The 24,090-nt window shown below is 42.1% G+C and overlaps 3 protein-coding genes across 3 annotated transcripts; 1 reads left to right on the top strand and 2 right to left on the bottom strand.

Annotated features, from left to right (window-relative positions):
- Window positions 1-5,106: 5,106 nt before the first annotated feature.
- LOC132786454 (protease inhibitor carrapatin-like) lies at window positions 5,107-5,604 on the top strand. The gene is made up of 2 exons (XM_060792985.1): window positions 5,107-5,261; window positions 5,317-5,604. The coding sequence occupies exons 1-2, from the start codon at window positions 5,147-5,149 to the stop codon at window positions 5,511-5,513; spliced, it is 312 nt and encodes a 103-aa protein (XP_060648968.1). The 5' UTR covers window positions 5,107-5,146; the 3' UTR covers window positions 5,514-5,604.
- A 2,382-nt stretch (window positions 5,605-7,986) lies between these two features.
- On the bottom strand, window positions 7,987-18,703 carry LOC132787813 (ankyrin repeat and sterile alpha motif domain-containing protein 1B). The gene is made up of 12 exons (XM_060795122.1): window positions 18,253-18,703; window positions 15,175-16,053; window positions 13,876-14,191; window positions 13,370-13,821; window positions 13,070-13,298; window positions 12,030-13,008; window positions 11,764-11,975; window positions 11,387-11,701; window positions 10,874-11,042; window positions 10,641-10,814; window positions 10,450-10,581; window positions 7,987-9,778 (listed from the first exon to the last, which is right to left on the bottom strand). The coding sequence occupies exons 2-12, from the start codon at window positions 16,049-16,051 to the stop codon at window positions 9,623-9,625; spliced, it is 4,011 nt and encodes a 1,336-aa protein (XP_060651105.1). The 5' UTR covers window positions 16,052-16,053; window positions 18,253-18,703; the 3' UTR covers window positions 7,987-9,622.
- A 3,727-nt stretch (window positions 18,704-22,430) lies between these two features.
- On the bottom strand, window positions 22,431-23,360 carry LOC132786715 (kunitz-type serine protease inhibitor mulgin-4-like). Its single transcript, XM_060793334.1, has 2 exons — window positions 23,237-23,360; window positions 22,431-23,180 (listed from the first exon to the last, which is right to left on the bottom strand). The coding sequence occupies exons 1-2, from the start codon at window positions 23,322-23,324 to the stop codon at window positions 22,867-22,869; spliced, it is 402 nt and encodes a 133-aa protein (XP_060649317.1). The 5' UTR covers window positions 23,325-23,360; the 3' UTR covers window positions 22,431-22,866.
- Window positions 23,361-24,090: the final 730 nt, after the last annotated feature.

Here is a 24,090-nt window from a genome sequence, read left to right as displayed (position 1 = left end):
AATCGACGTAAATTACGCGGCGTCGCCTCAACAGCGACTTGAACTGGGATTGAGACTGCGAGACTGAAACTGAGGCGGCGCTTTGGCTGTTAAATTCTTGACTTGTCTAGCAATTTAGCAGCCAGAGCAACAGCAACCACAGCAACCACAGCAACGACAACCGCTGCAGATGACTTTCAAGATGTACTGACTCGGGCAACACATTAATTCGCGCGTACTTAACACGACCACAGCAACAGCAACAGCAACAGCAACAGCAATAGCAACACCATCCACAACAAGATTGCTAGAGAACAGTGTCATCTGTAATGGAAACGCATGCCAAGGCAGAGCTACAAATTGCAGTTTGTAATTGATTTAAATATGTTGATGATGCGTTGCAAATAACTTATACGCCGAGTAGTACGCGCAGTTAATTATATTTGCCGCAAATTTCTGTTTAATTGTTGCACAGAACTTTCCTTCCAACTTCTTCCTCTTTTTCTTTCTATTTCTGCTGTTGTTGCTGGCGTGAAAGCAGTTGCCAATTATCAATGTGATTTATGCACTCTGTCAAAATGCGTTTTCCTAAGCGCTTTTCACAAATTTTCCCCATCAGTTAACATGAAATGGTCAAACAAACAAATTTGCAATAAACTCAGCGCAGCAGCGGTGAAAAGGCAATTTTCGAGCAGGGTTAAAGGCAACACTTATTCTAGCAACAGCAACTGCAACAGCAACATTGAAGTAAACAGCAACAGCAACTTCAATTACAATCACGTCAACATTATTTTCATCGCAACGAGATATATTTCTATTAGCCGATTTAATGTCAGCATAATTAATCACAGCTTATAATGCTCATTGGACAGCAGCAACCACAGCAACAACGACAGCAACAACCTCTGCGCTGGGTCAAGAGTTCGCCTTATGTTATTGGTTTTGCAGGTTGGCAGGCCAACAAGAGGCCAAGAGGAGATTGCCCAAAGAGATCTCTGAGAGACCTTCTTCACACTTTCTTGCTTGCTTGCTTTCTTGCTTATTTATTGACCACACTGCGTAGGTTGTAGCTGGGGGCATTTTGTCTACAGATTGCAGTCTTCCAAGTCTTTAGCTGGACGAATTTGTTTAGCGTCGATCGCCATGGGAAATGGCAACTTTATAATGCCGAAGGGTGAATTGCACTTCTCCGATCTGAGCAACTATATACCGGAAATGCTTATCAAACAGCCGAACTGCCTGTTGATTTATTTCATAAAATTGTTTATTGGCATTTGGTTGCTGCTGCTGATGCTAATCAATTTGCACAAATTAAAAATTAATTGCAAATTTATGGCTTTTAATTTTCTTATCGTTGATTTATGCTACCCCAATACTACGACCAACAGCAGCAGCAGCAGCAACAGTTGCTGCCACACGTTGCTGCAACTATTTTTTTGTGGCTGTGCCATTCGATACTAGTTGCTGTTGTTGTTTTTTTTTTCATTACTTGATTGCACTTAAAATATTAAAATGCTGCACAATTTAATTGATACTTAAATAGATTTAGTTAAAAGCAGCTCAAGTTGATTGCACCAATTGTAGATATTTTTCTTGTTGGCACCCAAACAAAAATGAAAACCAGAGTCCGATTACCATTCGTCTGATAAACCACACAAAACTAAATCACTTCTCTGCAAGCGTGTCGAAGTTTTAATACCCTTGCTAATAGTTTTAATGAGACTCATAGATTTAACCGAACATTTGATGGCTGAGCATAAAAGTTTACTGATAGACAAAAGATACTCAAGTATTGAGTACACAGAGAGAAAAAATGTGGATTGAAACGAAGAAATCTTGAAATAAGATTTTTAGGTTAAGAAAATCTTAAATTAAGATTTTTATGCTAAATTTGAATATTAAGATTAATCACATCTTATTTTAAAAGTATAAAAATCTTGCTTCAAGAATGTTTTATTCTAGATTGAAAAGTAGATTGTTAATTTTGATTTAAGAACTTTTCGATTTAAAAAAAAGTAGTTTGTTCTTGTTTCCTGAAATGTTGGAATTCCTTTCCATTAAAATTGGCACCTAATTTCTGATGATGTTGCTGTTGATTTAGTAAGAGATCCCGCAAATCATATATAAAAAAAGTGTTAAAGTTAGAGTGCTATAATTTAAGATTGTTTGATTTCGCCTTCCTGGTATTTTTCCATTCTTGAAACAAGATTATAATTTTGAATTTCAGGATTGTGCCATCTAGAATTTGTATAGAATTTTCATCTTGATTTAAGAATAAACCTTCATCAGTTTTGACATATTATAATCTTACAAATTTTATTCCTGATTTCATCACTGTTTTCTTTCTGTGTAGATATTTCCTAAGTGCATTCCACAATTGATGGCTTAACTGTGCATCCCTCGGCTAGAGTATTAACCAGTTGCACTTGAGCTCCTTTTATGGCTGTGCACATAAATCGGATGTGGCGCGTCAATGTCATAAGGGGCAACATTAATAAAGTGCATTAGGATGTGGTTTGTGGCACGAGTAAGTCAAGGAACGGAATGGGAAGGGGAAGGGGAGGGAGATATCATTAGGCTAATAATGATATTCCAATTTATGCTGTCTTTTGGGCTGGCCAAATTATTCAAAAGTTAAATGCCAAACGAGTGGCTATCGGGTGGCTCTTTTGGCCAATTGTTTTTGCGGTCCGCTGATCACTGGACCATTGCCACCAGTTGCACTGTTGCACAGTTGCAGTTGCAGTGGCAGTTGCAACCGTGCCCCAAAAGCAATTTATGCAGTCGCATTCAACAGGCAGCAGGCATGCTGCATGCCACCGACAACAGGCAACGGCAAATGCAACAATAAATCTCATTTTATGCGGCGCAGAGAGGAACGGCCCTTTTATAGGTAACGCTAATGTAGCCCAAAATTGAACTTGACATTTGAATGCCCAATTAACCGTGACGTGTGCGCGAGCAACGTCCTCGTCCTCAGACCTCTGTCCTCAGTCCTCAGCTTGTTGCTCCTTCTCTCGACTGCCGGACAGTCGGCATTTGAGGTCAAGTTTTTGGGCATTCCAATGCGTTATGTTTTATTGGAGCACTGTGAGGTCCATCGAAGTTGGTTGTTGGTCTCCTGCTTGCTTAATTAACCCACTTTCTAAGACCGCGCGACCTTTTTTATCTGCGCCATTCAAATCACAGTCGCAGTCGCAGTCACCGTCACAGTGTCTGCTAAATTTGCCTGCCATAAAAAAAGAAAATGTGGCCATTGGTCAGTTGCTCTGCGTGCGATTCTCACGCATGCCAAATGTTGTGGTTGCTGTTGCAGTTGCTGTGGTTGCTGCGGAGCATGCAAGGCAATTTGGTTGGCATGATTATAAAATCACGATAAATATTTATACCTCACTTGGATTTATGGTGATTCATATCGCCCCAGCAGAAGTCATCGGCCAATGGGCATCAGCATCGCCATCGACATCGACATCGACATCGGCATTAGCTATAAACATTTTTATTAGCAATAATTGCAAAATATTCCAGTACTTCATTTGCGTGCGACATTCGACAGTCGATAGTTGATAGTCGAGAGTCGACAGTCGGAAATCGACAGCCGAAAGCGTTAAACCATTAATTCGCTGCCTATCCAAAAATGTTATCTCCACCTCGATCAGATCTTCCCTTTGGCCTTGACGTGCTGCACACGATGTTGCACTTGCCTCAGACCTTAAATGGCCAAATAACTATTTTAATGCTCTTCACAATTGCATTTGAAATTTGCATTGAACATTAAAAAAGTATTAAGTTAATAGAATTATGGCTCAATTTCAGTTTCAACTCCTCCTACAATCACTTTTGTTTCGATATTTTTTACTGTATTATTAACCTTTGGCTTGAGGCACATAAATTTAAAGCTGATGCATAAATTGCTATGAATATTTATTATTATTTTTGTAATATTCACTAATGCTTCTGTGGAACCTTCAACTCGCACTCATATATCGTTTTTTTTGTGGACTGGCAATTGGGGTTGCCGCCCCAAAAGTCGAAGTCGGAGTCGGACTCCAAGCCTGTGGCCCTGTCAGCATCGAGTAAGTGCTGCTAAGTGTTTTGTCTTGTAATTTCCAAATGCAAATTGTTAAATGACAAAATTGATTTAGATTGCAATTTATTCAATGCAATTGACAGTGCTTCCTTTTGGCCCAGTTTTCGCTGGCGTCTGGCCAGACAGTCAAGCAATCGACTTGGCCAAGCATCCTCCTCCAAATGGCAAACAAGTTTCAGTTTATTTATTTTTTACGCATGTTGCGTGTGTTTGCACTTTGATAAACATTGAAGTGAGTGTGTGCGAGTGTGTTTGGATTGGCCTTGATCTAGAATTTCGATTTTCCGATGTTTTCGTTGCGTTTTCGATTTCGTTGCGAGAGATGAAAAATGCGAGAGACATGTCTCTATGTATGTCCCACTCGGCGTATGTGTAATGCGATGGTATGCGTGTGTGATGTGCGCCTGAGAGAGATTGCGTAATACTCCCCGTTCCGTCCGTTTCGTTGTGTACTAAGTACCGGTTTACACAGCGGACCAGTTCACACAGCTTGCACTCTTCATGCATCTAAGTATGCAGCACAGCACAGCACTGAACTGAACTCGAAGTCAAGTCAATGCACTGAGATAAATTGGATCACTCACAAATTCATTTTATTTTATAAATCTAATTTACCATTTCTAAAATGTACAAATAATGTAAAACATCTCACTAAATTTACGCATTTCATCTATTTCCATTTATTATATTTGCTTTTCTTCGAGTGCATGCGTTTTTGCACTTGTAATTTATTGAGAAATTTAATTGAATTCGCTTGCTGACTTGCTAACTAACTAACTGCTCAACCGGTCGACTGTGAATACAAATAATGAAAAAAAAACGAATATACTCGTAATTTTGTCTTGTGATTACAGATTGAGCAATGGCCAGACTCATTAAACATCGCTCATTAATCGTAGGTGTTTTGTGGCCAACAATTGTTTTCTCTATCAGAATCTCTTTTAAAAACAGTTGTCAGCAACGGGGGATTGACTCAAAATAGTACTGAATGAATATTAAACTTGCTATAAATTCAAGTTGCAATTGCGAATTTATTCAGTTTAATTCTTTCTTTCTATAACAATAACTTCTCTAAGAATGTCACGCTTGTTTGCTTTGCTTCTGGTTATCCTGTTGATCAGCTTTCCTTGCTTAATCATTGCTCAGGACGATGTTCCGGATGTTTCCCAGCGCTGGGATATTGTACGAAAAGGTGAATTAGTTAGGATATGTTATGGATAAGCGTATTAACTGATTTACTTCTCTAGCTGTGTGTCTGAAGAGAGCCAAGTATGGGAAGTGCGGAGGTCACCGCAAAATGTGGTATTATGACATATATAAGAAACAGTGCAGTACTTTTGTCTATTCCAACTGTGGGGGCAACACCAATCGCTTCTTCTCCAAAGAAGAGTGCGAGGACTTTTGCGTTTCGTCGGCAATGGAACAATTAAAGAAAAAAGTATAATTAAAATAGTAATGATACTAAAAACTTATAAGATATAAAAGATTAAAGATATAGTTTTAGATAAGGAGAAAGATTGTTTAATTTCGAAAAAGTTATTCAGTTGGTTCATTGTCACTTTAAAGATAGATAAATTTGAAATCTTTTGTAAATATATAATCAAAATAGTAATGATAAGATATATATTACAAACATAGTTCTATGCAAAGCGAAAGATTGCTTAATTTCGAAAAAGATTTTCAGATGGTTCATTCACACTTCAAAGATAGATAAATTTGCAATCTTATGTAAATAGAATAATCGAAATAGTAATGATGAGATATTAAACATAGTTTTATGCAAAGATTGCTTAATTCCGAAAAAGATTTTCAGATGGTTCATTGACACTTTAAAGATAGATAAATTTGTAATCTTTTGTAAATACATATATAATCAAAATAGTGATGATAAGATATACAAACATAGTTGCGAAAAGATTGCTTAATTCCGAAAAATATATTCAGATGGTTCATTGACACTTTAAAGTCAAATGGTATTCTTTAGTAAATATAGAAGTAATTACCTCTACAAACTTTAAAGTTTTTTTTTTATAACTAAAAGCGAAAGTTGTAAGTGTTCTAATGAGTTGATTTGCTGATTAGGAAACACATTTCCATTACCTCTAATTTCACGCTATATAAGAAAACTGTCGAAGCGGAAAATACGCAGTTCCTAAATTCAGTTCGAAATGAAACGGCTCTTGGGTATAGTATTGTGCATATGGGCGTTGTCTCTGATATGCGTTCGGTCGAATGAAAAGGAATACGCAATCAACTTAATGCTAAGAGCACGTGAGTCTTAAAACTCTACGCAGAATATGTTCTTCCACTTTAAGGTCAAACCGTATTTGCAGGCATCTGCAATGCCAAGCCAGAGTACGGTCATTGCAAAGGTCACACGGAGCTGTGGTATTTCCACCCCAGGCATAATCGCTGTGAGATATTTGTGCACTCGAATTGTGGTGGGAATCGCAATCGATTCTACGATGAGGACCACTGCATTAACTTTTGCAGGGAAAGAATATTGGGATATTAGCTATACAAATACGATACAAATATACAAATGCCATGTGCTATAACGATATTGTGAATAAAGCACTTCCCCCTTGAGCAGAGCGAGTGAGTTGCACAGAGAGATTGGGGGAATCGCTAGCGTTTCGGCGACTCGCCAGATGCGCGATTTTATTGACGAACGGCGATTTTTGGTACAATTTCCAGCAGGCGCGCAGCACACGCAGCAAGGGGGGAGGGCGGCGGCGACGCTGACGGCAATAGCTTTCGATACACGTGAAGAGCAGGACAGCGAATGCTTGCTGTCTCGCTCAATTATGGATACACATTTATTTGTGCTCGTATTTTTGCTCGTTTTCACAAGGGCTGGGCAAACATTGCGCTGCTTGCTCACTCTCGTAACAGGGGCACAGCATCGACGACAGCGTCGCTTGTTTGTTTGTGTGTTGCTGGCAGTTAAAGCGAAAGCTCGCCGAAAGTTTCGTGCGATACATGTGTGCGTGTGTCGGTGTGTGTCGAAATGTGTATACACAGAAATATGTGTGTAACATTGACAGCTGTGAAAGCTTTCGAGTGAGCTTCCCTCAGACAATTGGCAATTGGCTTTCGTTATTCGGCAATGCGAAATCAAAGAATAAAGTCACGCAATTTCAATTACAAGTGCGCTATCTCCGTCTCTGTCTCTCTCTCTGTCTGAATTTATAGCATAGGAAAGCGTAATAATAATAATAGTACTTGTAATAATGAAATTGTGATAAGCTGTGTGCACGCTAGCGAGTTGCACAGAAATAATTTAAACCGTTAAACGAAACGCAAGAGGCGGCAGCATCACACACACTCGTCGTCATTCTGGCTGCTCGCATCAAACAACCAGACATCTCTCGCATGTCCATCCATCCATCCCTCTCACTCTTCCACATTCCCCATTCCCATTCCCATTCGCAGTCGCGTTGCCAACTATTGCGCTATCGTGTTGTCGCTTGGCAACATTTGACGCACGCCGCAACTTATTGCTGGCAACATTAGCGAGAGTCCAACGAGGCCTCGAGTTGCGAGGCCTGGAGCTCTGCGCTTTGGTGTTTGCCAATTAATATTCGTATGATCAAATGCTTAACGCATTTAGCCTTATAAAAACCAACAAGACGCACTCCAAGAGAGAAAAAAAACCGGCTTGCGGTCAATTTGTGTAAATGATCTGCGTTCTGTACTCGACTCGGAGTCCGAGTTGCAGATGGAGCTGCAGATGGAACGTTGCAAGTTATGGCAGAGGCCTGTGGGAAAGTGCGGCCTAATTGACATGAGGCGTTTAACTGCAGCACTGACCCCGGTCTGTGGCATATTAGAGTTGCAGAGTTGCAGATGGAGCAGAAGATACTCGTAGCGAGTGTCAAAGAGATAGAGATAGCGAGACATTTAATTACAGACAACTTGAATTTATTTATGCATTTATTTAGTAATAGTAATCGTATTTGTTCTTCTTCTCCTCCTCCTTCTTCTTCTTCTTGTTAGTTGTGTGTGTTTAAAGTTTATTTAAATTGTTTTTTCATTTATTTGGTTGTAGTATATTTTTGATAAACTTGTTTATGCAATTTGACGAAGACAAATCAGGTTTACAGGTTTCCATTTAGGTTTTATTTTTCTTTTTTGGTTTTTAATTTTTTCGGTAAACATGTTTATTTTTTATATATTTTTTTCATTCATTTGTATTTATGTTGTTGTTGGGGTTTTTGTTCGATTTTGCTATATTTATTTATGCATAGTTTGCTATTAAATTTCATTAGTTATGCGCTAGCCTGTCTGGGTAAATGTTATATATATTTATCGTATGTTTGGGGTTTGTGTATAGATATAGTTTATGCGAATAACAAACTTTGCAGAGAATGCACAATTACATAGTATTATTAGTCAATTTATTTGTTGTTCTTCTTCTTATGGATAGGTACTTCTTATTATGAACATTTCTTGTACCATAAAGCAGGCTAACATTTAAAGCATTTGCACACATCGATAGAAAATGTCGAGAATTGAAATAAATTATGATAAGTTAATCCAATAATTATCAGTTAAAACAAATGACAAACAACAACAAGGCTTTGCCTCAAATTAATTACCAAGAAAAAACAACTAAGGGACTAGCTTAAAACATTTGAAAACTTTTCTAGAAGATGCCTCGTTTCAATTAATTTTACGAATTATTGATAGTTTATTTTGTAAGCACAATTTGCTTATAACTTTCGCTTGCGTTGTATTTTACTTTGATTAGAGTTTAGCATTCGATTTACATAGATATATATATTTTGTAGATTTTTGTGTTAAATGTATGTTTGATTTATTTAAAATTATATAACAACACGTTGAATAATTGTGCTTCCTTCGTTCACTTCTCGCTTGTATATAGCCAATTTGTAATATTCTCATTAATAGTATACATATATATATTATATATAAATATTTATTCGATATATCGATATGAATTTTCCATTGCTTTCCAAACGCAGCAATTATTAATTTCCGATTCGTCAACATCAATAAAATTGTTTATATGCCAATATGCCCATACTCGTAATTTGTCAATATTTTTAATAAATTTCTTTCGATTCGATAGTTAGTCGGATATAGCTAAAATTGTCTAAAACATTCATACAATATTATCAAGTATAATTAAATGCAATTGCGAAGATTAAATGCATTATTTGCGCTTCAAATGATTGATGATTGATGATTCATGATTGACTGGAAGTTCACGTCATTTAAAAAATTGTGCCTTTAAAAGTCTTTGTTCGTTTTGATCGTTACAAATAAATAATAAAAACTCTGTATAAAAGTCAAATGCGCAAGGAGACTAGGAGACTAGGATACAAGGATTATCATTAGAAGCTGCTCCGACTAGAGCTTGAACAGCGCTCCATAGTTGGTCAAGCAAAAGAGTTTGGCGCACAGACTGCGACTCCGACTGTGACTGCGACTCCTAGCAATCGATCTGTTGGCCAAAGTCTGGCTGGCCAGCAATTGTTGCTGTTGTTTCTGTTGTTGTTGGGCCTCGGCGGTGGCCAGCTCGTGGCTCTATTTGCTGCCACCGCCAGCGCCGCAGAATTCGCCCTGAAGCATGCCGTTGTCGAGGAGAAGCGCGGGGGTTGTGGCAATGCCATCCCTCAATGCCAGTTGATAGGCCACCTCAAAGGCCTGACCCAAAGTGAGGATGATCTCGCTGGCCAAGTCCTAAAGTAAAACAAGTAAGAAAGCAATATATTTTGCGTTATTATTCTCAAAATATACCAAAAATACTAAAAATATACCAAATGGTATATGTGGTATGTCGGTATGTGGCACAATGTATCAGATTGTCGAACAAAGCAACTAAGAGCCCTAGTAAGTAGGCGTTTTTGCCCATACAAAAGTAATTTCTTTAATAATTTCAACAATTTTTATCTGATCGCAACCAAATTCTCAGGAATCATAACTACTATAGTTATTATTATATATACCAAAATTCGCAACTCTAGCTTTAAAATTACGCTTGTTACTCGATTTTTATGATTTGCGGGGGCGAAAGTGGGCGTGGCAAAAATTTGAAACAAACTTGATCTGCGTGCAAACATAACAAATGCTGTCGAAAAAAAATTAAAGCTCTATCTCTCGTGGCCTCTGAGATCTAGGTGTTCATACTGACAGACGGACAGACACACAGACGGACAGACGGACATGGCTAGATCGTCTCGGCTGTTGACGCTGATCAAGAATATATATACTTTATAGGGTCGGAGATGCCTCCTTCTACCTGTTACATACATTTCCTGTCGGCACAAAGTTATAATACCCTTCTACCCTATGGGTAGCGGGTATAACAATGATGAGGTCTCTTTAAAGAGAGTAAACTTCTCTTCGCTTACCGTACTAGGCACCAGGAACACGTGGCAATAGTGCATGTCCAGCTCCTTGGTGATGTAGGCAAAGTGCCGCAGATCCTCGGAGTCCTGGCAGGCACAATTGATGTTCTGTATTTCGTGCTCGCAAATAATGCGCTGTAATCAGGAAGAGTTTAAGTTGGGAATTTGTTGATTGCTGTTTTGTTGCAACTAACCTTGCTTGCCACATCGATAAACTCCACGCCGCGGTGGCAAATAGCCAAGGTAAGTGGCGCGCCCTGCTTGGCAATCTCTTCTTGTCCCTCGCCGGAGCAGGCCTTCAGCTTCTGTATGGACTTCTTGGTGGACTCGGTGCCACGCAGTTCTTTCACAACCGTTGAGCCGAGGTACTGTCAAGTTGAGGAGTATTTAAGTGTGTTCAAATGGAATTATTGCTACTAAGACTCACCTGAACCTCGTATTTGATGTTCTCGTTGAGGAGAGTTTGCGCCGAGTGGCGCCACTGAGTGGAGCGCATGCTGGCCGGCAATCCCAGCAGCAGCTCCGAGGGAGCACGTATCTGCAGCGGGGCAGTTGCCGCTTTTTGTACCGCAGCCAAGGGAGGAGGAGGAGCAGGGCTGTTTAAAAGAGAACATTAGGGTGGTTACTAAATTGGTCAATCTACTGTCATTTGCCTGCATCTCATTGCGAAATTTCGCATTAACTCGACAAAGGTATAAGGACTAGGCAATCGGGTTCATTAAATAAGATAATACAGAAAATAAACTAAACCACTAAACCAACATTATAGTGGAAGATCTTTAATGGATTTGAGGAAGACCTCTAATGTAGTTCACTGATGGAATTTTGTGTAAATATAATTCGTAAATTCATGAATTCCTATTATTTGTCAAAAGAAGGAAGGAAGGAAAGTTTGGCTAATATGAATAGAAGTGAATTTGTATTTTCGTCATCAACTCACCGATTCTTGCGGTACCCTGTGATGGAGTTGCGATGCGGCAATGCATTTGTGTTTGCTGTAGGTGCTTGATGGTTACCGGAGCTGGAAGCAGGTGCAGCTGAAGTTGCCTCCTTGTTGCCATTCGTTGTCATCTTGTTAGTTTCGTTGTTCTCAGCCAGCGGCGTTTTCTGCGACTTGGACTCGCGCATCTGGCGAATGTAAGCCAGGGATTGCAGGATGCGACGTCGATGGCCCAGCTTGTTGATCTCCAGCACCGTCTGCAGTTCCACATCCCACACGCCGCACACGCTCTCGATGGTGTTGTACAAATGTTTGCTAAAGGAGGAGATATGGTTAGGAGAGTTTAGAGGATTGATTTTACTGGGATGGGAACTCACTTGAAGAACTCGAGGTACTCGGGTAAAGAGATGCTGTGCAGCCATTGCTGCAGGCTGGCCACGCCTTGTTGCTTGTTCTCCTGCTGCGTTTTCAGGGGCACCTGAGGCAAAAACTCCGCCGGCGGCAAAGTCCCTACAAAGCGCAGCAGCTTGGCGGCATCGCGTTCCGGAATGTGCAGCAACGGAATGTCCGGCTCCTCGAACACATTACGCTGCAAAGAGCTCTGTGAAAACTCAGCTGAAGAATGATAATTCCTAAAACTTACCACAAACTTGTAGTTGTCGTAACCGTTCTCGAAGAGAATCCTCTCCAAGTGCAGGAGACCAGCATTGCGCAGTCTGACGGCCAACTCGCGACGCTCGGGAAGCACCTCGAGATCCTCAAAGTCCAGCTCGATGTCGTGAGTGGGCGTGATGTTGGTGGTGAGAATGCCGCTGCCAAAGTTCTCAATGATCTCGGAGATCTTTTTGCGCGCCTCCTCCGCATTGAACGGACTCAGCAGATTCAGCGAGTTGCGCGCTATCGACTGTCCGCTAATCGGAGACTTTGCTGGCGACTTGCCAGGAGATCTCGATGGAGATCTGGCTGATGACTTCGCCGGCGACTTTTCACTGGCCACTTTAGTCGGACCATTCGCATTGCCATTCGTCTCCAGCTTAATCTCCGCACTCTGCTGCGTCGGCGTCGTCGGGGGCTTCACAAACTTGCGTTCCGGCACCTGAGGTTTGGTGGCGATGGGTGGACGCATGATACGAGGCACCTCCTGCTGCGTCTGTTCCTGCCCCTTGTGCGTCTGCGTGGCTCCCTTTAATAAACCAGCGAAAGGCACATCGCTGACAAACTCCTCCACGTAGTCCGTGGATAGCGAGAGACTGTGATCCGAGCACGAGATGCTGGAGCTCAAGGAGCCCGACGAGGGAGCCGGACAGCGAGGCACCACGGTCACCGTGTCATCGTAATCGTAGCCTGGCGTGCTCAGGGTGGGCAGCAGCTTCGATGGCGACGAGCCCGTCTCGATCATCAGCTGCTGCGCCGCTTGCAGCTGCAGCAGCGCCGAGCGACGTTTGTACTCCTGGCTCAGGGGACGAATGCGCTCGTGAATGGTGCGTTCCGCCTGGCTGGAGCTGGGAGGCGGATGATCCGGGGTCGGTGGTTGCTTGTAGTGCGTGGGACTGCTCGGGATTTGCTGCTTGGGATCACAGTTCTGCTCGCCGACCTCTGATTTATCAGCCACATTGAGAGAGCTGCGGGAGAGAGAAGAATTGAATTGAAGATCAACAAAGAATTGAAAGCTTCGCTACTCACCAGCTGTTGCGATTGCGTTTGAGTTTGCGATTGGGATTATACGACTTGAGTGTGGCATTTTCGCAGGACTTGAGCAGCTCCTTGGACAGTTTGGTCGAGGCGCTGCGCTGCGCTGGAATCGGACGCTTCATCGAGTTGGTGGTGGGAGCAGGCGACTCTCCGCTCGAGTTCTGCACGCTCGTCTCGCTGTTCAGCTCCGAGCTGCTGCACTGACGATCCAGCATGTCATCTAAAGGGAGAAGGGAAGGAAAGGATTTAAATGAGTAATACGAATAGAGAGAGAGTACAAAGATTACTCACTACTTGAACTAAGATTCATGCCACCCGTCACCGCTGATCGCGTGCTCTGTCTGGCGCTGGCGTAGAGTCGATCGCTGCGCTGTCGCTCCCTCAGCTGTGTCTCGTCGAAGCTCATGCCGCCAACGCTGCCGTGACTCTGATGCGAATACGGACTGTCGGTGGGTGGCGGACGTCGTCGCTGCTGTTGTCCTTGTCCCTGACCCTGCGCTGTGCCCTGACTCGATGGCGAGCTGTAGCTAAATTGCTGCCCAGGTCCAGCGTGCGTTGGCGACACTGAAAGATTGCGACGTGGCGGCTTCTTAGGAGGTCCGCTGGGTGCAAAGGTGCTCATCTGCAGCGGCTGATTGCCCGTTCCTGTTCCGGTAGAGCACCGAGAGCGTGGCGACACAGAGGCTGGCTCGAAGCTGCTCAGCGAGGACGAAGGACTCACGCTGTAGCCACCGCCAATGTCACTGCAAGACAAAAAAGTTTAGTAAAGTGAATAGAAGACATCATTCTGAACTCACTTTTGTATGTGCAGCGGCGAGTGCGCATTGAGTTCCTGATAGAATCTTTCCTCGGGCTGGAGTGCGCTGTCCAGCGACTTGCCGCCATTGTAGTGAGCTCCATTGCCAGCGCTAAGTCTCTGCTTGCTGTAGCCCGACTGTTGCATCGAGTGCGAGTGGTTCAGCAAGTGATTGTTGGAGTTGAAGTGATAGTGATTGTAGCTATTGTGTTGCTGCGATTGCGATTGGTTGCCGCCCTGGCTGCTACGCCCCGAGCTTGAGTGCTGGCGATAGATGACTTCGTCTCCGTCATCTGTCTCCATTTGGTGACGAAAATCTATCAAGAGAAGAGTTGCATGTATTTATATTGAATTGCAGTGAAACGCTTATGCATTGCGATTATTGCGTATACGCAATGTCAAACAGTCATATAAAATGACACATCTGGACTGTGACCACAGAAAGTGGTCATTAAAGCTGTGCCAATAGATTACATATACATATAAATCATATGTATGTAAGTCAACTAGTTTAATCAGCGCTCAGAGTTCCGATCTGACACATGTGTCAGCAATTTATTGGAATAATCGCTTGCAAGTGCGTGTTGTTTTCTGATAGTAGTTCTTCAGAATTATAATTGCTCTGATTGTTATGTGAATTAAAGTTGTTCTACAAACATTTTTTTATCTGTTCATTATGAGCTTACTTCGTTCACTTCATACGCAACGTTGGTGTGCTTAAATACTATTGTCAGAATACGAATCGCTGTGAATTAATCTGAATAGTGGCTGCAGAAATTGTTTAACTAATCTGCATAAAAATATTGCTTTTTAAAATGTGAACGTTACGTATACGCAATGTTGACTTTCTTTGGATTTCGAATATGCAATTCAATTTAGATATACTTCTCAACTAATTTAACAAATTTTTCTTCATAAATACTTGCATTTCGTGTTATCTGTTTATTATGACATTACTTAATAGTTTTTATATTACGTATACGTAATGTTGATGTATTAAATAGAATGTGCAATTTCACTTTTATCTCTTTTAAAGCTATTTCAATATAAACGAAGCAAATATGAAAAGTCTTCTTGCAATCTCCTTAATCTTCCTCTATTGTAGTCAATTAAATTCACTCATATTACGTATACGTAATGTTGAAGTAGTATATGGAATGAGCAATTTTACTTTTATCTATTTTAAAGCTATTTTAATATAACGAACTACTTTATAGAAGAATTTGAAATGTCTTCTAGCTATCTTTTTAATCTTCCTCTATTCAAGAGAATTAAGTTTGTATATATTACGCATACGTACTGTTAATCACTGCTATTATGTGCTTGGTCACGTGTGGTGGAAACTCTCGTAGTATATCCAGAGCTGTGCGTCCCTCGTTGTCGGTGGCCGACAGATCGATGCCAGCGCGAAGAAGAGTACGTACAACATTCTCCTTGCCACACAGCGCTGCCTCGTGGAGCGCAGTGCCCGAGGGCGTCAGGAGATTCACAGAGACGCCAGCGGCGAGCAGCACATCGACCACATTCTTGTGGCCATTGCGACTGGCCAGATGCAGGCAGGTGTGCGGAAAGATGTGGCGACTGGGCGACGATGGCGACGACGGCGAAGGCGTCGCACTCTCCACAGCCGCTGTGCTGAGATGCGAGATCAGTTCGGGATGCGCACGAATCAGCATTTGCACAGCCTGCAGACGTCCGTACTGGGCAGCGAGATCAAGCGGCGTCTCTCCACGAGAGTTGCGCATATTGGGATCCGCATCATGCGAGAGCAGCAAAGCCAAAGCTCCCGTGTGTCCATGCTGTGCGGCACAATGCAGCGGCGTCTCCTGCTCAATGGTCTGCAGATTGGCGTTGGCCGGACGATAAGGTTGCGTGAGCAGCAGACGCACAATGTCCGTCTCGCCAGCCCAGGCAGCCAGATGCAACGGAGAAGATCCCCGCGAGTCGGGCAGATTCGTAGAAGCTTCGTGGGCGAGCAGCAGTCTCACAATATCCTCGTGTCCATTGAGGCAGGCATGATGCAACGCGGAATATCCTCCACTGTCCTGCACATTGACGCCAGTGCGTCGCAGGCTGGCCAAGGGACCGGCTCGCTTGCCCTTCTGTGAGAGCACCTTCTCGATGTGGCTGATGTTGCCGTTGCGCGCCGCCTCCAGAAACTCCTGATCCTTGCCCATGTCTGCAAATGCGTTGAGACCATTAATGTCAGCTCTTAGAAAGTGATTTAATCGCCTTTGAAAGGCGAGTTGATTTTGCTCAAAACGAATTATGACTGCGAAGTGTGCTTCATTAAAACGCCGTTGGCTTTGTGGCTTTTTAGCTCGGGTCGCCTTTTAGCCCTAATGACTTTTGCAGCGACATCCCCGCACACACACACACATTCAATGCTTCCAATGCCTGCTTGCTATCTCTCGTTCTGAGGGAATAACAGCAGAAAAAATCACACAATAAGACACCCGACCAGGCGTAAAAGGTCCTGTGGGTGGGAGGCAGAGGCAGAGGCTGAGGCAGAGGCTGAAGTGCCTCTGAGTCTGCCGCTGATGAAGTGCTTTTTACGAGTCTACGCCGGAATTATCTGTGAGCATCTTTGGCGCCTACCATGGGCCGAAGCTGCCAAATAATTGAGAGTAGGCACTGGAGTTGAAGGGTTGACATTCCCAATAAGTGTGACAGATTTAGTGTAGTAGCAGAAATTTGTTATATATCCTTTAAATTCTTTAGAAGTGAAAGATTATTTGCTATACTTTTCTAATAAACGTAACTTAGCAAATGTTTACTTAATTCGATATATCATGATATGTTATATGAAACTCCGGAACACTATTGAATTCAAATTTAAATGTAGCACCTTAATATCATATTCTTTATGTGAACGTTAATGCAATAAGTGGCAATTAGACTTTCACAAGTTTATTACACATTTATCAGCGTTTTCTTGATTTATGTAATAAGTGTAAACTAGAATTTCCCAAGCAAATGCAATGAACTTGAAGTGAATTAAATTTTGATGACTTAATGCTCCCCATTGTACCGTTTAGCGGGTGGTGGCTGCCATTTGATATCGCTCAATGGGGACCTAAAACTGAAAGCATGCTGTCTGTTCATGAGGCAGCTTGTCCGTCTGTCTGTCTGTCTGTCTGTCTGTCCGTCTGTCTGTCCGCTTGTCACTTGGGCTTCAATGAGATAAATACAAGACTGCAACAGATAATCACCTGCTTACACACGCGCCCTTACTCACGTACACCCCTCTTGAACGCACACGCGCCAACTTCCCCACACACACACACGCACACACACTCAGAGGAGTCGCACTCTTATTGTGCTACTACAGGATTCAACAAAAGGTAGGTTAGGCACGTCCTTAGGGCAACCGAGAGAAGGTTTGCCAGAACTGCAGAGAGAGAGAGAGAGCGAGTTTCATTGAGAGTGTGCGTTACTCCACAAACTGAGAGAGAGAGAGGTAGAGAGAGAGAGAGAGAGAGCAAGTGTGACTGTGACTCTGATTGCGACTGTGACTTGTGTCCTGCCGCGCCCACCATCCACCAAGGACTGCCTTCACCTCTTTCCCTTTCCCTTTCCCATTCCCTTTGCCACCTCCCGACTGTGACATTTTTTGCATGCAAAACTCTGAGTGGAGCGGGAGGAAAGGCAACTGTTTGTCTATGCAAAGAAAGCCAAATACAAAGGCAACGGAAATTGAAGCACATTATAAACGAATTGACGCTGTCAGAACAGAAAGAGCGACAACCACAACAAGCCACAGCCACAGTCACAGCCACAGCCAAAGCAGAAGAAGCATGTCAATTGGCTGGCTTCACGCTTATGAATTTATAGTGTCCAACATAATTGGGTCAAAGGATATTGACCCGCTCGCGACGTCGAGCAAAGTGAATGCTCCTGCGCTTGAGGAAGATGATGAGAAGAAGGAGGAGGATGTAGAAGAGGATGTAAGTCTGTGACTGTTTCGCTGTTGGCAAATAGCCAGACGGACAGACAGACGGACGGACGGGCGGATGGATGAAGCGTGTGTACATATGGGAAAGTCGGTTCAATTTCCCAGACGACAGTTTGTCTGGGACGCATTTCCTGTTTGTTCATCCATTTGTTAAATTCGAGCCGGGAAATTGATGAAAATTGTTTGAGAAAAGTTGTTGTGCAAAGGCAATTTGATAGCTCGTTTGTTATTCACACTTTTTTCGCTTGTGACTCTGCTCTGAGTGCTGCTGCTGCTGCTGCTGCTGCTGCTGGTGCTGCACTCGAAAGGCGTGTACTTCCATATACACACACACACAGATACACACACACATACACATTCACTCTGGGAGCTACTTCACAGATACATTTTCTGACTGCAAGTGAACAATTCGTGTTTAGTTACCTTTTTTTTTGCGTTGAGTTCACTCTTTTCTTTTTTTTTTCTTAACTATATTTATTTTTATAACTATTTTGTAGTAGTTGTTGTTGTTGTTGTTGTTGTATTTGCTATACGTATTTGTGTGTGTGCGTGCTTGTAACTTTTCACTTCCGTTCGTTCGTTGAACGTTAACGTATTCACGTCTTCTTTTTTAATTTAATAAATTTCATTTCATTCGCTTGCCGCGCGCCGTCTGCGTCTCCCTTTGCCGTTCCCGTTCCCCTTCGCGTTGCGTCTCCGTTTGACGTCTCCAGCACATTTCCATTTACGAAATGAATTTGCTACGCCCGCGTTTTGTCTCCGACTGACGACGACACTGACGACACTGACTACGCTCGAGACTCCAGCTCGATACTGACTGCTGACTGTAACTGCGACGCTGTCAGTCTCGTATGGGACTCTGGGCCTCGGCCTATGTCAGCCACAGCCACAGCAGCAGCAGTTCCGTAAGAAATTCTGCCACATATTTCACACACACACGCAATCAGCTCGCTCTCCGTGCTCCGTTCTCCGTTCTCCGTGCTCCATGCGCCGTGCACTTTGCTCTTGTGCAACGTACTCGTAGTACGCTTGTATCTGTATCTGCTGGGCGAAGGCAAAGCGAAGGCGAGATGGGAGCCAATGAAAGTTGTAGATACAAATACGAAACAATAAGTTTCGGCTACGCTTTGCCTTTGCTTTGCTTTGCTCAGCGCTTTCACTTGATTGTTTTGCTTCTGCGGGCCAAAGAGCGTCCACCGAGAGATGACAAAGATAGAAGAGAGAGCGGCGGGAGAGAGTGTGGCAGACAGAGAATAGCTGCTGTCTGCTTCATTTGTGTTTATTTACGCTATAGTATGCTTTTGTTTACGTATTTTCATGTGCAAAACTGACACTCTCAGAGAGTCGGAGAGAGAGAGAGAGAGTGCGAGACACGTTGTTGTAAAAATAGTATCAACTTTTCACTTAGTTGTCATCATGGACAAAGAATGTGACAAAGGGAACACGCCTTAGTTGCACCACTGACAATTTAAAGATACAAAACTATCTGGCGCCGAGCGTCGTCGATCTCTCGCTGATGCATGCCAAAGAATTCTACCGATCGCCGCCTCACTGCAAATCGTTGTATATATGATATAGTCGCATGTTATTTATAAACCCGTGCTAAATGCATCGGAATCCAGGCAAAAGTCGTTTCATTTACTTTATCGTGACTATAAATTAAGACAGACATTAAAATTTGCTAATTGAACGAAATATCAATACATTTACTTCTATAGTATTATTTTCACAAATCATTTTAAGTATGCCATAAGGTAATAAATAAATTTAATACTAAAATATTGCATTAGGTTACCATTACTGTATGTATTTTGTTGCTTACTTATTAATTTACATTCACTTCTATCATCTGCAACATGAATCAATTGCATAAAGAACAAAACAATTTAATAAATATTAAAACATTGCATTATCTAACTAACTTAACTACGTATTGCTGTAGAGAATATCTCTTGGTTAACTTCTTAAATTTGTATGCTATCCATTTATATTTATATATATCAAATGGAACATGAATCAATTGGATAACATTTCTAGTATTGTATAAAATAATAAATACTTCAACTATGTAACTTATTACAGGGTATCTGGTGGTGATACCACTTTAATTATGTTTTACTAATTTTAATAAAAGTACATCATCGACAATACAAAATATTTCTAATATTACAAAAATAGTAAATAACTTTAATAGAGAGTGAATTACTGGATATCTATCTTAATTATAATTTTCTTCTTTAAACGAACTATTTCTAGTATTATATAAAATGTGTAAATAACTTAACTATACACTGCATTAGAAGGTATCTCGTAGTCTAGCACTTTATCTTACAGCTAATACCTAAGCTGTTGTTATTTGCTTTTCAATCTGTGCTTTACGTTTGTTGAGTGTTGAGTGCGGAGCATTGAGCTTCGAGCTTATCAATGCGCGCGCGCTCTCTCACCCGCACTCTCACTCTCACTCTCACTTGGTCGCTCTCTTCGCTCTTCGCTTTGCTCTCTCTCTCTCTCTGCGCTCTCTCATTACATATGCGCCGCGTTGTATTGTTTGTGTGCATCGCGAGCAGCAGAAAGCTTTCTTATCAACTTTGCTGGGGCGTTGCGAGCGCAGCTTTTTGGTGGGGCGTGTGCAGCTTTTTACGAGTAGGTGAACAGCTGTTGATGATGATAAGCGTGACACGTTAACCCTTCGATGGGCCCCCTTTATAGTAAATGTCACACAGTCATCGCACCGCAGTTGCCATTGGACATGAATTATGGTTCGCATGACTGGCAACGTGACTCACTTGTGGCGCTGTTTGACCAGCGCCGTTGTGGGCGGACACATGCAGCTCAGTTTGTTGTTGTGTTGTGGCATGCACCACAGTCAAGTCAAAAGAATAAAGACAGACAGACTAGCTGACGGAATAGGAATAGGAATAGCAAATAGCAAATAGCAAAACATAGCGAAACAGACAGACGGCCAACACCTACGAGTGCTTTGGGCGACCCACCGCATGCTTGTTCGCATTCACATTCGAGTGCCACAAATGCCACAAATATGTGTAATTGACTTGAAAATGCGCCAAAGCAAATCAATCTGAGACCCAAAACAACGAACAGCGAACAGCAAAACACAGCTAGAGTCCGCAGTTGGCGCTCAATTCGACCTCAAGTGCAGCGCGTGAACTCATTCTCATTCCTGGCCAGCAGTTGGACAAACCGAAGACCGAAAGACAGACGAACGACTTGGCTGCAGTGTGATTGATGAATGTTGCATATTTTGGACGCAGCGGGACGTCGCAGCCGCCGCTGGCAGCCTCCATTGTGTGGCATTAATGAGACATTGGCCATTTGTTTGGCTGACAATGAACTGGACGAACGGACAGACAGACAGACGGACGGACAGACGGACAGACAGACGGACGGATAGTAAGACGAGTCGACTGTTGGCTTTATAAATTGCACGCTTTAAATTGCCAGTTGCACTCAATGACGTTTCAATATGCCCAACTTGAAGTGGTAATTGCCAATCGCAACATTTGCATAACTGATCGTAACTTTTTTTTTTTATAGAAATTTCGTTGGCAGAGTGCGGCAATTAGAGGCGCATTATGTGTGCTGAGAGTTGAGAATTGAGTTTGGGTCTCCAGAGATTTAGTGGCAACTTGCAAACTTACGAGTTGTGCCCGCGATTCTATTTATTACCATAAATAATTGTCAAAGGCAGCAAAGTCAACTGATATACAACTTGTGGCCTGCCCTCTCTTCGGGTACACACTCGTATTCATTTCAGTTTACGGCACACTTAAAAGGCTCCAAGCCGACGACGTCTCTGACTCTGACTCTGACTCTGACTATGGGCGCACCCCCTGACGTCATTTCCAGCTGGGTGCAGCAACAACCAGAGCAACCAGCAACCAGAGCAACGGCAACAAACTTATTGCTGTTGCCCTGTGCATTGCTCATAATAAAGTCATTAGAATGTGCGATACGAAATAGCTAAATATTCTCTAGCGGATCATGCCCGTAAGTTGGCTTAATTCACATACAGTTTCGGGGCGTTAATTGTTTAGTTCCGCTGCATTAGCTATGCAACATATTGCTGTTGTTGTTGCTGTTGTAGTTGCTGTTGTAGTTGTTGCCATTTCTGGGCTGGTGCTGGGGGTGTGGTGTGTGAGCTCTCAAAACCAACTTCCGCACTAAACGAGTTCTTTGCTTATCAAGATTTTAATAAATATTCATTTATTACTTTAATCTACTTTAATATTTATTCTTTATACATATTTTTTCTAACTTTTACTTTAGCTTAACTTTCTTTAAACCGCACTTTCTATAAGTTTATTCCTTCTTATTTTTTCGTTCGTTTTAATTTTGTGCTTAAACAAAGCTTAAACCAAAGAATTAAGCAAATGTAGTAATTGAAAGTTGACAATTATTTGTTATCTATTTTTGTTATTTGATTTTCTACAGTATATTTTTTACTTCGAACTATACTTAAGAAAGTTTTTCATTATTTTTCTGTGCTTTTTTCATTGTTTTTGGCATTGCCTCGATGTTGTTGAATGAATTCTACAATATTTTGTATCCCTTTACGTCGCTTTGATGGATCGTTAACGTGATTGTCGTTTTCATATTCCATATTTTTATCATTTGTCATCAGTTCTTTACTATAAACATTTCTTAATTTTGTGTTTTGTTCTTTACTAGAATCAAAATCATCAAATTCGTCATTGTTGTCAAATTCATCATCTTCGGCTTGGTCTCTTTTTTTTTGGTTTTTGTTTATTTCTAATTTTGCTTTGGTCTTCTTTCGAGTCGTCCTTGTACTCGTCGGTATAATCACCTTTGTCCTTGTCTTCGTCTTCGTCTTCATTTTCCTTTTGTTTTTCTTTTTCGTTTTTTTCGTCTGTGTTTTCTTTTGCGAGGTCGTCATCATCCTTATCCTCGTCTTCGTCTTCTTTTTCTTCTTTTTTCTCTTCTTTTTCCTTCTCTGAGACTTCTTTCGAGTCGTCTTTCTTTTCGTCGGTATGATCCTCTTTGTCTTTATCTTTATCTTCATCTTCCTTTTCTTTTTTCTTTTTCTTTCTCGTCTCCTTTATCTTTATCTTCATCTTCGTCTTCCTCTTCGTAATCCTCCTCTTCCTCCTCTTCCTCTTCCTCGACTTCCTCGCCATACGAATCGTCAGGTTCAGTTTCCTTCGCCCTCACAAGACAATCCCTCGAGCAGTGCGAATAATCACCGAATCGATTCGGATTTCCTCCGCAACCGCCGTATGTGAATAAGCTGCAAATGTTGGCGAAGGGATCGAAGCCATAGACTTGGAATTTGCCGTGGCAAGGTCCCGGATCCACCAAGTACAAGCATTTCGCTACAAAAGGAGTGCACTTTAGCTCAACTCAGGGAATAATTATCCTTTGGACTCACGCTGCCTCACAAATGCCTTCCGCTTAAAAGAATCACCTCTAACTCCCACGTAGAGAGTCAGAATAATACAGAACAAAACGCACCTCATTTCTCCGGAGGTTAAATCACAACTGATTTGGGGTTCAAGCTTCTCAACTTGAAATCAGATTTTTAACTAACTTTTCAGCTCACATTCTTCGGAAAGTCTGCTCATATAATTAACAAGTTGACTGAGGCTATGACTAAACAGTCAATAAAATAACCATAAAAGTTTACCGATCGGAAGCATTTAGCCATTTCCCTTTACGAGCTGAGCCTCAATTCCCAGACTCACGGTATGTCAGTTGCTCCATAATCTATAGGTTCTGATGTATTGAATGATTGACTTGGACATGTTGCCATCAGACACTTGCTTACATCTCAGCCAGACAAAATGTTGCTAATGATGCACAGTGGTTGCAACTCGATTGCAGCTCATAACTGATTTGATCTGATCAAAGGAACCCAGTTTCGTTGGGATGCAGAGTATCTGTATAATGATTATTTCATACTTTCTTTTCGCTTCATTAATTGCAAAATAGTTAAAGTTGAACTAGAGTGAATCACTGTGCAAGTGGCCTGCTGGGATCCCTCATTGTTGGCCCGTCTCGTCATTGTCGCACGACTCACGACGGTGATAAATAATCATCAGTCCAACTGGCTAGCTGACTTCACTGATTGAATGACTGACTAAGTGAGTGAGTTGAGAGTAGATCAGGTCCAGAGTTCTGTTTGCCCTCAAAGCGAGCACTCGAACTCGAACTCAAAGTCGAACTCGAAGTTGTTCGCGTTCTCGTATGAGTTTCTAATTAAGCTTCGGCAATTGCAGGTTGACT

Source organism: Drosophila nasuta, chromosome 2R (genome assembly GCF_023558535.2).
Source record: "Drosophila nasuta strain 15112-1781.00 chromosome 2R, ASM2355853v1, whole genome shotgun sequence".
In the NCBI taxonomy this organism is placed as follows: domain Eukaryota; kingdom Metazoa; phylum Arthropoda; class Insecta; order Diptera; family Drosophilidae; genus Drosophila; species Drosophila nasuta.
The sequence above is the reverse complement of the archived record's forward strand: the minus strand, read 5'-3'. Positions and strand labels throughout refer to the sequence as shown.

Bases quoted from the DNA above. Each gene is read 5' to 3' on its own strand.
- LOC132786454 (XM_060792985.1), top strand. From the start codon at position 5,147: ATGTCACGCTTGTTTGCTTTGCTTCTGGTTATCCTGTTGATCAGCTTT. The intron at 5,262-5,316 runs GTGAATTAGTTA...TTACTTCTCTAG, and splicing joins CTGGGATATTGTACGAAAAG to CTGTGTGTCTGAAGAGAGCC.
- LOC132787813 (XM_060795122.1), bottom strand. From the start codon at position 16,051: ATGGGCAAGGATCAGGAGTTTCTGGAGGCGGCGCGCAACGGCAACATC. The intron at 13,822-13,875 runs GTGAGTTCAGAA...TTTGTCTTGCAG, and splicing joins TCGCCGCTGCACATACAAAA to TGACATTGGCGGTGGCTACA. The intron at 13,009-13,069 runs GTGAGTAGCGAA...TCTCTCCCGCAG, and splicing joins AAACGCAATCGCAACAGCTG to CTCTCTCAATGTGGCTGATA.
- LOC132786715 (XM_060793334.1), bottom strand. From the start codon at position 23,324: ATGAGGTGCGTTTTGTTCTGTATTATTCTGACTCTCTACGTGGGAGTT. The intron at 23,181-23,236 runs GTGAGTCCAAAG...CTCCTTTTGTAG, and splicing joins GAAGGCATTTGTGAGGCAGC to CGAAATGCTTGTACTTGGTG.